At 44.0% G+C, this 15649-nt stretch overlaps 2 protein-coding genes across 2 annotated transcripts; one reads left to right on the top strand and one right to left on the bottom strand.

Annotated features, from left to right (window-relative positions):
* The first annotated feature begins 724 nt into the window (after positions 1–724).
* Positions 725–3066, top strand: LOC121759318 (classical arabinogalactan protein 9-like). The gene is made up of 2 exons (XM_042154856.1): positions 725–1449; positions 2833–3066. Exons 1-2 carry the CDS (start codon positions 880–882, stop codon positions 2917–2919), a joined length of 657 nt encoding a protein of 218 aa, XP_042010790.1. The 5' UTR covers positions 725–879; the 3' UTR covers positions 2920–3066.
* A 172-nt stretch (positions 3067–3238) lies between these two features.
* LOC121759316 (putative pentatricopeptide repeat-containing protein At3g08820) lies at positions 3239–6565 on the bottom strand. The gene is made up of 3 exons (XM_042154855.1): positions 4306–6565; positions 4059–4121; positions 3239–3713 (listed from the first exon to the last, which is right to left on the bottom strand). Exon 1 carries the CDS (start codon positions 6518–6520, stop codon positions 4493–4495), a length of 2028 nt encoding a protein of 675 aa, XP_042010789.1. The 5' UTR covers positions 6521–6565; the 3' UTR covers positions 3239–3713; positions 4059–4121; positions 4306–4492.
* Positions 6566–15649: the final 9084 nt, after the last annotated feature.

Genomic DNA, 15649 nt, shown 5'->3' with positions numbered 1-15649 from the left:
ATACCATGATAAAAATCTATGGGTTCCATCTTAAAACCAATTGGTGATAAGAGGAGAGGCTCATGAGACTTATATAGTGGATTAAGCTCTTTGTATACACCGATGTAGGATATTATTATATTCATTTTTATGTTTCAATTGCCAATAATTTTAAATTTCCAGGATGGATCAGGCCAAAGACAATCATTACCAGACACAAAAACTTATCTGATGGAATTTCACTATTTTAAATAAAAAATTCGGCCCACAATTATGTGTGGGCTAATGTTCATGTCGTTCCCATGATGCATTATTTGTATTTTGAATTTTAGTTTAACGTAAGATGTGAATCATTATTATTTATAACTAATCTGTCTCAATTTACAGTCACAATACTCTCGGCATTGTATTTTTTAGAATTTCATGCCATTTTTATAGATATAAATATATTATTAAGGTTATTAAATTAAAAAGAAAAGCATAAGTATTAGTTTTGTTAACGAATACTGTTAAAACACTCAATTCAGTGATAGCAAATAGTTAATGTGACAACAAAAATTGGACAACTTCAATTCCTTTTTTAGGAAGTCCATTGCGCTAACTCAAAATTAGTAAAAGTATTTTTACTAATTAAGTGTAGAGAAAAAGGTACGTGGTATCTAACCGCAGACGATCAATTTTCGTGAGAAATCGCTTGTTGTATAAACTCGACGCCCCAACAAAAGAAATTGGCCACCTTTCTTCCTACTCCTCTACGGTTCCACATCTTACGAATACACCTTTTTTAGCTCTAAAACGTTTTACAATCCTCCAATATATATACACACCCGCCTTCACTAGCCTCCTCGTCTTAACCTTCACTCATCGGGGCGCACATTAACAGGCGCATTTTCCTTCTAAATGGCTTCCAACCTGCTATTGTTCACCGCCGTGATCTGCATTGCCGCCGCCGCCGTCAACGGCCAATCTCCTACAAATTCTCCTGCTCCGCCCACTCCAACCACTCCAGCTCCACCAACTCCCACTCCCCCCACCGCTACGCCGCCTCCAGTCACCACCACTCCTCCTCCAGCAGCAACGCCGCCTCCGGTCACCACTACTCCGCCGCCAGCAGCGACTCCGCCACCGGTGTCATCGCCGCCGCCAGTAGCCTCGCCTCCCCCGGTGGCCACCGCTCCTCCATCCGCCGCCACTCCGCCTCCTACTCCGGTCGCCTCTCCTCCTCCTCCGGTGAATACTCCGCCGCCTGCGTCGCCTCCGCCGGCGGTTCCTCCTCCAGCTTCGCCGCCGCCGCCGGTGCCATCACCGCCGCCTCCGGCTGCGCCTACGCCGGCTCCGCTTGCTTCCCCGCCAGCTTCGGTTCCAGCTGCGGCTCCGTCGCCGCTGCTGTCGAGCCCTCCGTCGCCGCCGACCGGAGCTCCGGGGCCCAGTCTCCCCGGCCTCTCTCCTGCTCCGTCCGCCACAGATCAGGTGCGTTTCGCCGTTTTTTATGTCAAAAATCAGTCTCTAATAAGTGCCTTTTCTACATTGTTTGTTAGTAGATTATTAAAATGTCTGTTGCGTAGAAATTCGAGGGAATTTATCATCTTAACATTTGAATTTATCCAATATAATATAATAGTATTTCAAATCGTATTTAATTCGAATTAGAGTAGAATAATTAGGATTTTCAAGTATGTTATGCGGCACACCGACGTCCGGTGAGTGAATCTCTAAATTCATATAGGTGTAGTATGATTTTTCAAAAAAATATTCTACTTAAATAAATTCAAAATTCATTACTTTTATACGGGTTTAATATACTAGTACTACTACTGGACTAAACAAAAATTGACAATTTTGTTAAATTTTTTTAATTTTAATTATACTGATTAACACGTAACAACATTGATCAATGCGTTCCACGCTCAACGTTTTTAATAAAATATTTTCAGACACATTTTTTATTTCAAAACTCTTTAACGTTAAGAAAATGCTTTATGTCCCAAATCCCAATTAATCAAAGGGCTGATGGATTAAGTTGTTCACTTTGCTGAAATCTGCATTATTTATGACGAAATTTCAGAAAAAAGGCAGGACTCCAATTACTCATCATAGTTATTTTAAAACTGAAAATAGGAAGCATTTTAAATGAAGCGGTAATAAAATCAACATCCACAAACGAAGAGATTGATGAATAGTGCTGCCCTGTTTTATTAAAATGAAATTCATATTTAATTCCTACTAGATTTTATGTTTTAAATTGGTAAAAGCATGATTCCGACATGCAAGAGTTGTATTTTAATGCAGTTACAAGTACTATGACCCCTTAGGTACATTTGTTGTGTCTATTACTATTTCTAGAAATAAATTTCTCTAATCATTCTTGATTGATTTAGTCTTTTACTTGAAAATATCACGTTCTTTCATAGTTATCGAAATGTTTCACCCCTATACGCCATAACCTAGAATATTTTCCGCTTATTCGTCCTTTAAAGCCTATACGCGATGGATAGACTCCTGTAACCATGACATATTTGCTTGTTTTAACATAACCATTCTTGATTGATTTAGTCTTTTACTTGAAAATATCACTTTCTTTCATAGTTATCGAAATGTTTCACCCCTATACGCCATAACCTAGAATATTTTCCGCTTATTCGTAGTATAATAAAACTATGCATAGGATGGAACATTTTTGCTGATTATGATAAACTTAGAGATATTTTTTTATCAAAATACTGAAACGGTTGGACAAAATCAATAATTTATCCAAAGTTAAATAATATTTGTAGTAGCACTCTACAAAAGTAGATGATAATTATTTTCAATCATAATGAAGATTGAAAATGAAATTGGAAATTGACATGACAGAGCGGAGCAAATCCAGTGGGTGTGGCGCAGATGGTCAGTGGCAGCACTATTTTGGGCTGGGCTTTGATGTTTTTGTTCTGGGCTTAGACTACTCTACTTGGGCCTTTTTCCATGCTTGAATTACAGCCCACATTTATGTATTATGCTATTTTATCTATTTGTTGACGTTTAGTTGTTTGTGGAGATTTTGGATGTACCTTTGATTTTATTAATTGATTTGGATTCTTTCTTGTATTCACTACTCCAGTCATTTTATTCTCATTTCTTTATTATCCATTATCCTTTTAATTTTCACGTTTATTAATGTTTTGTAATTCCAATTAACAAATAAACATAAACTCCTCATATGGTTTTGGTTGAATTTGGTTTAATTCAATTAAATCAGAGCAAATAATGCATCTTGAATGCTGAATTAGAAAAGTGAGGAAATATACGAGAGATAGAAATATTTGTACTATCTAATTAGTACTCCCTCCGTTGTCCCTCTGTAATAGATGCGTTTCATTTTGAGCACTTATTTTGAAAAAATGATAATAAATAGTTAAAGTGTAGAGAGAGTAAAATAAGAGAGAGAATAATATAGATAAGAGTCTCATCTATATTATTATATCTCTTACGTTACTTTTTCTATACTTTAATTATTTATTATTATTTTTCCAAAACAGGTGCTGAAAATGAAACGCCTCTACTGCAGAGGGACGGAGGGGGTACTAATCACCTCCTTATAACGTAGTTATAAGGCTACATTTATAGTTTTAAAAAAATACTCGCAGAGATAAAAAAATACAAGGAGAAATGATATTGTTGCAAAACACATGATCAAACAGTTTGTTCACTATTACCTTGAACTGCTGCATATGAACTGATCAACAGTTTGCTGACTGCATAAAACACAAAAAAAAGGGAAAAGAAAAGATTTAGGAGCCAATAATCAGAGTTTAAAAAAAAGAAGAGAAATCAAGCACCCGAGTACCAAAGTCGAGCACAGAGTGCCAAAGCCAGGCGCGCTCTACTTAGTTTTGAAATTCAAATTTTGTTTCAAGGTGGCTCTTTCACAAGCCTTGAATCACAACTACTAGAATCTATAGGTTTAGTGTTTGCAACTTCAATTTGATTTTCTTTAGATGTGGAGAACATTTTAAAACCAAATACCACCACTACTACTAGTAGTGTGTCATATAACAAAATAACAGCATAAGAAGAAAATGCAACACAGTTTTCCTCACCTTTGAATTGGGCTCAACTCATGAGTCTGGCTGATATCTACTTTGAATGATGCCTTCCAAAATCTGTTAATTTTACATAAGAATTTGAGCACAAGTCCTTGGAAGAAAAATACTACCTACTTGCTTATAATAATCTCACACCTATTGAAGAATTCAGGACCAAACACAAGCATTTAAAATCATACACAAAACTAAAGGCTCACAACCAACTAAGACCAAATTTATAAAGTAGAAGAAATGAAATAACCTGGCCGTGGACCTCGTGGTGACTGTCTGTGTCTGAGGCTGCATTTTTGGTGTTTCAGATCTCGAGTCCTTGCCATGCCTATAACATCTCATAGACCCTTTGCTCTTCATCAATCCCAACTTCAATACCCATGTTTCCTCTTTTGCTAACATGGTGCTTTGACTGATATAATGCTAGTTGCTACGATTCACCAATAATCTCTGCACGAGCACCACCCATTGACAAAATGATGGAAACGGTTAGTATCACGAACAATAATTTCCCTCCCTGTAATCTTCGACACGAGCTTGATGAATGCATGGCAATCGCCACATACACGGAGGTTTTTAACTATCCGGATAACACAATTTTCTTCCGTTGCAATTAGGCCAAATGCAAGCGCCAACTTCTCACTGTGACAGCCCAAGAACTGCTCCTTCTCCTCCTCTTCTACATCGAACAGCACATATTCCGTGCTAGGCACAAAACCAGCTGCTCTTAGTTCTCTGGCCAGCTCAGAGAGTTTAACATATATCCCATCTGACACAGCATGGGATGTGTCTCCAACGAGGAACTCGTGCACAATACTGTCCACCTCTATCCAACTACAGCCGCGCACTTTCTGAATCCCTTGCTCTTGCATGACTGCCCTAATACTCTCTGATTCATCCCATTTCTTATTAGCCGAGTAAATATTTGATAAAAGGACGTAGTTCCCTGAGTTCCACGGCTCCAATTTGATTAAATGCTGCAATACATGCTCAGCCAATCGAGTATTCTTGTGCATCTGACATCCAGCCAACAGAGCTCCCCAAACTATGGCGTTGGCATTCATTGGCATATTCAAGATCATATCATGAGCTTCGTTTAATAAACCAGCTCGAGCAAGAAGATCGACCATGCTTCCATAATGCTCAATAGTAGGATCCAAAGAGTATAAGTCACTCATTCCATTGAAGAAACGATGACCATCATCAACAAGTCCGGCATGAACACATCCACAGAGTAAACCAAGAAACGTGTTCCCGTCACCATTCCATCCACATTTCTGGACCAAACCAAAGCAACTAAATGCCGTTTTAGTATGGCCAGTCATAGCTAGACCAGAAATGATGGCATTGAAAACGACAAGATCCTTGGTTTTCATTCCTTCAAAAACCTCCCAAGCTAGAGCCATTTCACCACATTTGGCATACATGTCAATCAAGGCAGTCCCCACAACAGGATTGCACATAAACACGTTCCAATCCATCATGCTGCAAGCCCGTTTCCCGAGCTCCAAAGCCCCAAGCCTGGCACAAGCAGAGAGCACCCCAACAATGACATAGTGATCCAGCCCTAAATTCTCACTCAGCATCATACCAAATACTTCCAAAGCCTCCTTTGGAAAACCATAGGCTGCATAACCTTGCACCATAGTGCCCCAAGTAACAACATCTCTCTCGTGCATCCCATCAAATATGGCACGTGCTTTCTCCATATTTCCACACTTGACAAACATATCCACCAACGCAGTATTAACAAACACATTCAGCCCCATCCCACTATCCACCACATTTTTATGAATCCACTCTCCAACCACCAAATCTCCTAGCTGACTGCAAGCAGATAATGCTCTAACAAGTGTATAGCTATCCGGCTTCAAACCCGCCTCCAGCGACTCCCTAAACAAGTCAATAGCCTCCTTGAACCTCCCAAAGCTAACATACCCGTTCATAACCGCAGCCCACGAAACAACATTCTTCTCAGGCATTTCATCGAACACCTTCCGCGCATCAACCAGACGCTCCAATTTTGAATACAATCCAACTAATCCAGTACTCGCCTGTGAATCATATTCACAACCTTGTTTCACAATCAAAGAATGAACATTCATACCAAGTTTAATGTCCATATTCTTCAAGCAACATTTCAGAACAAAAGCGAATATGAAATTGTTAGCCCAATATCCCTCGCGGTACATCACGTGAAAGTATTTAATGGCGTCGTCAAAATGATCTCTTGAAACAAGCCCACGAATCATGGTGTGGTATAAATGGAAATTGGGCTGCGTCTCGCTGAATAGCGCTGCGGCGTAGTCGGGGCGGTTGAAATGAAAAGCGGATTTTAGAAGCATGTTGAGAATAAATCGGTCCTGATGAAGGTTGAATCGAAAGAGACGGGCGTGCACATTCTTGAGCTGGATGAAAGATTTCAAGCTTTGAAACAGAGCCGCGTTGATCTCCAGTGTCGCCATGAAAGACTCAAATTTTCAGAAATTCACTTCCACTGTTGAAGACGGAGTGAGTAAGAGCATGAATAAGAGCATCTCCAATGCTGACGGACGTCAAATAGCCGTCAAATAGCCTTCACACTGCCACATCATCAGCACTACAATTCTCCTGCCACATCAGCTTGCCACATCAACTGGACATCAAATAGCCATCAAATAGCCTTCACACTACCTATCCACATCACTAATAACAATTATATAATTTAATTTACACTTGTATCAACATACGGAATTTAAATTACGAGACAAATACGGAAAATTCGAATAATAATATTAAAATTTTTTTATTACATTAATATAAAAAAAAGTACAATAATTAAAAATATTACATTTAAAAAATTACATAAATTTGCATAAAAACTACCGCCTTGCAGTCCTCAGCGCCCACAACTCTTCAACTAAATCATTTTGCAGTCGAATATGAGCCTCCGTCTGACGCATGTCGGCATGTGCTTGGAGGAGGGCTTCTTCATCGTGCGGTACCCCACCTCGTACGTTGGCGGTGATGACGACGTGGCTTGGACCTGCTTCATTATCGTCGGTGGCCCAATCAGTCAGTTGTACACCTTCATCTTCGACGATCATGTTGTGCATGATAATACAGGCATACATTATATCAGCAATGCAGTCGACATGCCACAAACGCGTTGGTCCCTTAACTGCAGCCCATCGAGCTTGAAGCACACCAAATGCGCGCTCCACGTCCTTTCGCGCCGACTCCTGCCGCGTCGCAAAGTAGGCCTTCTTCGGCTCTGATGCGCACCGGATCGTCTTCACAAAGACGGGCCACCTAGGGTATATCCCATCCGCCAAGTAGTAGCCCATATCATGCTGGTTGCCGTTGGCGACAAAACTGATGGCCGGACCGACGCCCTGGCACTGCTCGTTGAAAAGGGGCGACGAGTTGAGGACGTTTAGGTCGTTGAAAAGGGGCGACGAGTTGAGGACGCCCACGGCCTCGAGGATCATCGTGGGATTTTTTCCCTTGTAGCCGGTCGTGTAAAACCCCTTCCAGGCAGCGGGACAGTTCTTCCATTCCCAATGCATACAATCTATGCTGCCTAGCATTCCCGGGAACCCGTGCTGATCCCCGTGCATCCGCAGCAAATTCCGGCAATCTTCGGGGGTAGGCTTTCGGAGATACTGATCACCGAACACTTCGATCACGCCCTGGCAGAAATACTTCATACATTCGATGGCAGTCGTCTCACCGATGTGGAGGTATTCGTCCCACATGTCTGCCGCGGTGCCGTAGGCCAACTGCCTGATTGCCGCAGTGCACTTTTGAATAGGGGTGTGGCCGGGTCTGCCAACCGCATCGTGCCTGAAGCGGAAATACAGATATCGCTGCTCCAATTCGTTAACAATACGCATAAATAAGTCCCGCCTCATCCTAAAACGACGCCTGAAATGGTTGGCGTCAAAACGCGGCTCCTCTGCGAAGTAATCTGTGAACAGGCGCTGATGTGCAGCGTCATGATCACGATGCACCACTTGTCGACGGTGGACAACTGGTCGTGGGCGAGGTGCCGCCGGCTGCATATAACTCTGCATCCATCGATCAACCTCACGGCTCGTATAGGCATCAAGCTCTTCGTTCATCATACGCTCGTACTCATCCGCATCCCCACCACTACCACCGGCATTACTCATTTCTTAAATTGATCTTGTACAGAAAGTAAGGTAGAGAGAGAGTACTCGTTAAAACAAGTGGTGCGAATGAAAATGAGGTTCAACGCGCGTATATATAGTGTTTTGCGAAAAAAAAAAAAAAAATATTTAAATCCGACGCCGGTTTGGCGCCGATCCGGGAGCCACAATGGCGCCCGTGAGGATCGGCGTGGGAACCGGCGTCAGCGCGGGAATCGGCATGGCGACGCCGATTTTGACGCCGATTTCGCCCACGCCGGTTCCAATGGTTCGGCGTCAAACCGGCGTGGGCGAAAAATCGGCGCTCCGGTGGTGACGCCGACCATTGGAGATGCTCTAACGCTACTGGCCGGGCCGCAAATCGAGAGTCCCGGCCCGTCCCACGCGTTAGACGGACGAGCGGCACGGCCTGGGCCGGTCCCGGGGCCGCGTTCCCGGCCTGGTGACCGTCCCGCGGCCCGGCCTGGGATGGGGTTACGCGGCTCGGGACGTGACGCAACGCGGCCTGGCCCAAGGTTATTTGTGTTCGGGCCGGGCCGCAATCGATTTTTATTTTTATTTTTTTAAAATTCAAAATTTTTTATATAAATACTACTTCATTTTCATACACATTCAACTTCAAATCTCTTCCTATAGTTCGAAAAAATGCCTCATCGTCAAAGAATATTCGAAGATCAAATGTCTCGGGTGTTAGCAGAGGCGCTACCGGCAATCCAAAAAGAAATCAACAACGAAGTTGAACGCTACCAAGCTGCTATTCAAGCTTGGAACGAACAACAAACCCTGGTGCCACGTACCCGGATGTATATTCACCGAGACCGTGAACAAGCTGCCTTACGGTTTTTCACGGATTATTTCTCTAGAGATCGGCGATGGAGTGATCAAATGTTCCGTCGCCGGTTCCGGATGCGGAGGCCTTTGTTCCTACGCATCGTCAACGCAGTTGTAGCTCATGACATGTATTTCAGCCAAACTACCGATGCTGTGGGCCGGTGAAAGGACCTAGGTGCGTAGGTGTCGTTCAAGCAAGGATATATCCTACTGATCAGGATAGAGATCCTAATTAACCTAGACCTTGGTTTCAAAGATTCCTCAACCCACTTCTACTGATCAGTATAGTGGTGGTAAGGGTCGAATCCCACAGAGATGGTGCGTTCTTAAACTACCGCGGTGACAATTGGAAGATTTGGTTAGCTACCACGCTTGGGTTGAGTTTCTACCTAGGTTGGAACTTAAAGGAGGTGTTCTACTGGTCAGACGGTAAGGAAAACATTTGGAATGTAACTGTGTACGTGGAATGGGGAGACAATTTTGTAACAGAAAATATTTGGAAGGTACGTGTTTCTATTTTGGGCTAAACAGAATATTCAGAGTGTAGTGGAAGTTTGATGACTAGGCTGACAGGGCTTAACTAAAAGTGAAGGACAAAAGCAAAAGCATCTCGAAAAGTAAGTGGTCCCCTCCAATTGAAATAGACATCATCTTCTTCAACAAACACTTCCAAAATTCAGATAACAATTCCAGATTCAACACGGAAAACTCAGATTAACAACTCACAAACACAGATCCAAAACTAAGAAATCAAATCTGAAATCAAACACTGAAACTGGACTTCTGCATACTGGTCAACATGAAAGAACGATTCAGAAATTAAAACTAAGCTTTGCATGCAACGATCTACTTTCCGATCAAACAGTACTTGTTTATCTATCCTAAAGAAATTTGTTACGTAAACAGAATTGAGAGATTCAGCACTTTAAACACCGAGAAACTTTAGGTCTAAGCTAACTAGGCAAGGGAATAAAGAAACACCACAATAAACGAAACGGAAATCAACTTCATAGCATAAACACGTTCGGATCTTCAACAAAGTACTTCAAAAGCAGAAAATATCCAAAGGCAAACAAGATCCAACGTAAGGAAAGCGAGAAATTTAAAACTACGAAAGCAATGTAAAAGTGTTTTGCCACTCCGGGCGATGAGACTCTAAACTACGATCTTGCTGGCTGGAATGGACGATGACTGGAATTCTGGGAACATCTGAACGTCAAGTGATCATGGCTACGGCGAGGCAAGAAGCGGGACACGGCTGAAAGACTGAAACTACCGAGAAAACTTTCTACCTAAAGATGGTGGTGAATGAGTGAATGTGTATATCTCTCACTCCAATTTGGCTTCCTTTTATAGGGAGGCTACCCTTGATTTTAGGGTAAATCCTCGTTGCAATTTGACTTCTTTGCCCTTAATTGTGGGTAATCCGTCCCAGCTATCCGTCTTCTCCATCTCAAGCCGTTTTAGCACGAATACTGATCAGTATGAGATCATGCTGGCGCCTCCTTCACCTGAACATTCCGAAACTTCCCTACTGGCTAGAATGCTTAACCTGCACACTTTAAACAACTGTTTTGCAAATATAATCAATTAAGCACATCATACTGACCCGTAACCAAGGCCTAGAATACGACTTATCAAACTGCTCACACTTACCACAGGCTTGTCCTCAAGCGTGAAGAACAAACAAAGAAAAGAATAAGTCGAATTCTAGCCTGGTTACTCCCCTGACCGACTCTACCTAACTTAGACTCTAAACTATGACGCAAAGAAAAACACAAACAAACACAGAGAAACATAAACACATAAAAGACTGAAAACACATAGATCGGGCTATATTTTCAACCATCCCTCCCCTCTGGATCAGGTGCAATCCGGCCTTAGACAGCCTTGAACTTCTGCCACCCCCTTTTCTCTTCCAGTCAGTATATCTGTTTGTCAAGATCGCCCACACTCTCGGCCCAACACTAGGTTCGCTCAGTCACTCATACCTCACCAGAAATGTTAGGACTGCATTCTCTCATTATGCTCACCACAATTGCTTCGGACTTAGATTCCACGAGCGGCTACTGAAGGATTTATAGGCTTGTAACGGGGTTGTTGGCTTGTAATGTTTTCGGTGGATGTTCCTAAGGCTCTAAGGTTCAAAATTTCTATTTTTATTTATGCGGGGGGGGGGGGGGACTGTGTATATTAGGCTTCTGATCAGTTGCTTTCTTTAGTTGGCGCTTCTGGCTTTGGTCTCCACTGGTCAGTAGCATCTTGTGGCTTTGCCACCCTTATTCCTTCATTCATCTCTTTTTTGTGGTCAAATCTTTCTGACCATTTTCTTCATTTTCTCGGTTCCCTTTTCTTTTCTTTTTTTTTTCTTTCGTGGCTTCGCCACCCTTATTCCTTCTTCTCTTTTTTGGACTGGGAATGACTCCCTGGTCGATTTTCTTCTAACTTTTTCGCCCAGCTGGTTTCTGCTTTTCCGCACTTCTTCCTGGCCAGTAAGCTCCATTTGTTTCATGCCTTACACAGTCCCAGTCGGCTGGGGTGTTTATCTGGGTATATAAAAGGTTAAGAAGAAAGGGTTCTAAAGGCGGTTTTTTTTTTTTTTTTTTTTTAAAACGGGGGTGGGGGGGGGGGTTCCTACTGCCTTCAGTATTTGCTACCCGTGATCACTTCACCCTAGGCGAATTGTGGCAGCCTCTCTTTTCTTTCCAATATATGTGGAAAGTGGTTCCACTTTAAGGCTTATAACTCACATTTTTAGAGGGCTTTCGTGTTTGGCTCTAAGTATGGGCTTTTCTCTCATACTCACCTCATCTATCCTGACTAGGAGGTACTAACGGGGATGGTTTAGGTTTTCCAGCATGTCCTATCTCCCTCAATTCCCCTCACCTTCAGCTCAAGACGGTTGAGTTTTAAGCCCAATCACACACAACATAAAATTAGACCTAACAAAACAAAACAAAAGCACAAACACAAAGACTACACATATATACATACATCCTACTGGCCATTGCGTCCCCCCTCTCACTTCACAAGTGTCTGCCCTCAGATAAGGCTGTGAAGTGGAAAAGGTAATGGCCAGTACGATGGCACACAGACAACAAACAGCAAAACTAAAACAAAAACTTCTCACACTTAGACTATGGAATAGGCTAAGTGAGAGAGGTTTTATCACCTATACAGAGATCAACAAAACATAACCACAAACACATATATACAAACTCCTCACACTTAGACCATGCAATGGGCTAAGTGTGAGCTAACAAGCATGCGACATCAAAACAAAGAAAACATGCTCCAAAGAAACAAACCCTTAACTTCTCACACTTAGACTATGGAATAGGCTAAGTGTTATGAAGTGGGGTTTGCGCACAAACACAAATTATACTACCTAAACAAAAACCAACTCATAACAACAATACGAAAAGTTAAAAGAAAAACTGAAACTTAAAAAGAAAAACTAACTTGGTCAGTAGGGGGGGTCTATCGGAGTCTCCTGCTCCTTCGTGGGGCAGGTGGTGCAGGTCGTTCTATCGGTTGGTCTTCCGGTTGGTCTGTCTCCATTCCAGCTTGGTTCTCATCATCCTCTGTCGGCTCCTCGGCAGTTGCCGGCACCTCGGCTTTCTCTTCCTCTTGCTCCTTCACTACCGTCTCTGGGACTTGTGGTTCAACATCCTGGCCCGCATGGCCGCTTGGTCCGGTCTCCTGGGCTACACTGCCCCTTACTCTCATAGCTTCAGCCGCCCTCTGATGGCTCACCTCCTCTAGGATATTGTCGATCATGGACAACATCCTATTCATCTTCGTCTGTATCTTGTGGTTCTCCTCTCCTAAATTAGTCACGATCACTTCCATAGACGCTTGCCTCTGGGTCAGTATCCTCTGCTCCGCAGATTCCTTCAACACCCGTTCCACTACTGATGCCAATCGGATCATTTCTGCCCTCATCTGGCTGTTCTCCTCCGCCAATTCAGTAACCATCCTTTCCAATAACGCGACTCTTCCTCCTGCCGTGGCTTCCTCACCCATTGCATAAAATTGCGGTCGTCCCACCCTCATGTAGACCGCATTTGTCCTAACGAAGTAAGGTATGTCGAATAATCCCGGTGGCCGCACCATGGGCAGCGGAGACAAGTCTTCAGCCTCAGTGATAATGAGGTTGTTGCCTACGAAAGCTCCCAAAATGTGGCAAAGAGTGAGGTTTCTGGCAGGGTGCGTAGCGATCAAGTGGCACTGATATGCCGTCCAAAATCCAAGATGCAGCTTGCGTCCCTGTCTTGCGCACCAAAGGAGATACACCTCCGTCATTGAAGTGCGGACGGCTGAGTTAGATTGGCCCAGCAGGTTGGCATCAAGGTGGAGCTGTATTAGTCGCAGAACTGGATCATTGAAATGGATGGAACGGGAAACAGTGGACGCGAATTCTCCAGCGCCGGGGTGAGTAAGTTCAGCCCAGGCCTCCTGTTGATCAAAATCCACGTGCCTACGAGGGATACCCATCTCCCTGTCTCTACACTCAGAACTGATCGCTTCTTCCAATGTACACATGCCCATCCGACATGTCCACTCTATCAAGTTCATACTAAACTCTGCCGCAAACAATCTAAAACTAATGGACACTTCATCCAGGTCCGTTGTCACCTTAAACCGAAAGGTAGTGAAGAACTCCTTCGCTAATCTCACACTGATACGTGGATCCCCATTTTGCAGTAGCCACTCAAAACCCAAAGCATTTATATAAGCAAGGAATTGGTCACGAACACCTAGTTCATCCAGAGAAGGGTAGTGTATTACCTTGCCGCACTTAATTTCCTTGCTGCCATCGTCCAGACTCTCGAAGGTATCCTTCAGTTTTTGCTTCTCGAAAAGTTTCATCTCCTCGGCGATCTCATTTGTGAAATCCATGGTCCATCTTCTATATCGGAGCCTCTCCACTGGTGGGTGGACAAGCTCTCGGTGATCACCTGGGAGCGACTGTTCCCCATATTCCTCCTCTTCCACGGACTCATCACTATCCGATGCAGACTCCTCACTAATCTCATACTCACTATCACTCTGCTCTTGCCGGCTCGATGGGATCCTCTGAGAAGCTTCGGTAATCACAATTCCTGTGTTTGCTGCCCTGGACCTCTTTGTTACTGCTTTCTTCTGGATTGGAGCCTTCCCTTTCCTCTTTCTGGCTCGCTGATATTGTGCTTCTTCCTCCTGAGCAGTAGGCTGTGCAGGTTCACCCCCTGCCTTCGTTGGAGTGGCTTGTTCTTCCTCGCTCTCGATCTCTACTGGGTTCTCAGTCGTGCTTGTCTTGGCCTTGCTGGCTGCTCTTTTACCCAGGCATCGCTGAGATACCCGCGTCTTCAGAACCAATTGCCGCTTCACTGGGTGGGGTTTTAAGACGGGAGGTGCCACAGCTTCCGGTACTTGAGTGTCTACGGTTGGTCTCTACTCATCTACTTGCATTCGATCATCCCCTGCTTCCACTTGGGTATCAACTGGCTCTGGCCCTTTCTCTTCACTCTGTTCTTCCCTCTCCTCTTCCCCTACTGACTGGGATGCCTTATCCTTCGGTATGGGTTCTGTAAAAGCTTGTTCATCCTCTCCTACTGCTCTCGATGCGAGGTCTAGACCCTCAGCCATTAGAGCAGTAACTTCCCTGCGATTCACCTCTTCCACTATTGATTCAAACTCCGTTTCCGTCATGAGGCCGCGCTTTTGGGCCGACTTATTCAGGTCGATCTCCTCCCTAATTACTTCTTGGCGAACCGCTTCCACTTCTGGCGTCTCCTCAATTCCTTCTCCCCCTTCCTGGTCTTGTTGCTCCCTTCTCAGCCTTTCCGCTCTTTCTTCTTCATCAGAGGCATAATAAGCCGCAATGGCCTCGAGATCCTCAAGTTCGGCTTCCTGGGTCGTCGGAAAAATTCCTTCCGTCTCTGTCATTTCGGCTTCAGTTGGGGGGTTGCTTTCTTGGGGAATCATCGACGGAATCGGCAATGTAGATGAAATAGGGGTCAAGGGTTGCGTAGTGGTTACTGGCATGGTTGCCGCATGAGTTGCTCCGGCTCCGCTCCCTTGCCCTCTACCTTGGTTAAAATACTCTAACTCCGCTGCCCAATTCCTATTCGGATCCTGCAATCGGAGAAACTCCGCCATTGCATCCAGAGAGACCATCGGCGGGGCTTGTTGTGTTGGCGCGGGACGTTGTGGGTTTAGTGGTGGTGGTATTTCAAGGTTTCCTTCCTCACTGGTTTTCTTTGAGGGCGGTTTGATTTTGGTAGCAAATGCTTTCTTCCCCATGGCTGAAATTAGGGCTTGTAAAGAGTGGAATTTGGTCTTGATATCTGGGAGAAAATGGAAGAAAATGAGGGTTTGTGATTTACGCTTTCTTGAGAGAGTATGGGATAATATCTCTTGAAAAAAAGGGAATTTGAAAATGAGGGTTTGTGAGGGATAAAGTTTGGGACGGTCGTTTAATTTAGGCGAGAGATAGCAGTTGCAGGTGGTTACAACCGGCTATAGGGAGTTGCCGGTCGCGACGCTTGGATGGAAGGCGGTTAGGAATGCTGGCCCCTGATTGGCTATCGCGTCTACTTTCTCTGCTCAACGCCACTCCAGCCGCTG

This window comes from Salvia splendens, chromosome 12 (genome assembly GCF_004379255.2).
Source record: "Salvia splendens isolate huo1 chromosome 12, SspV2, whole genome shotgun sequence".
Lineage (NCBI taxonomy): Eukaryota > Viridiplantae > Streptophyta > Magnoliopsida > Lamiales > Lamiaceae > Salvia > Salvia splendens.
Note: the sequence above shows the minus strand (reverse complement) of the source record. Positions and strands in the feature narration are given on the sequence as shown.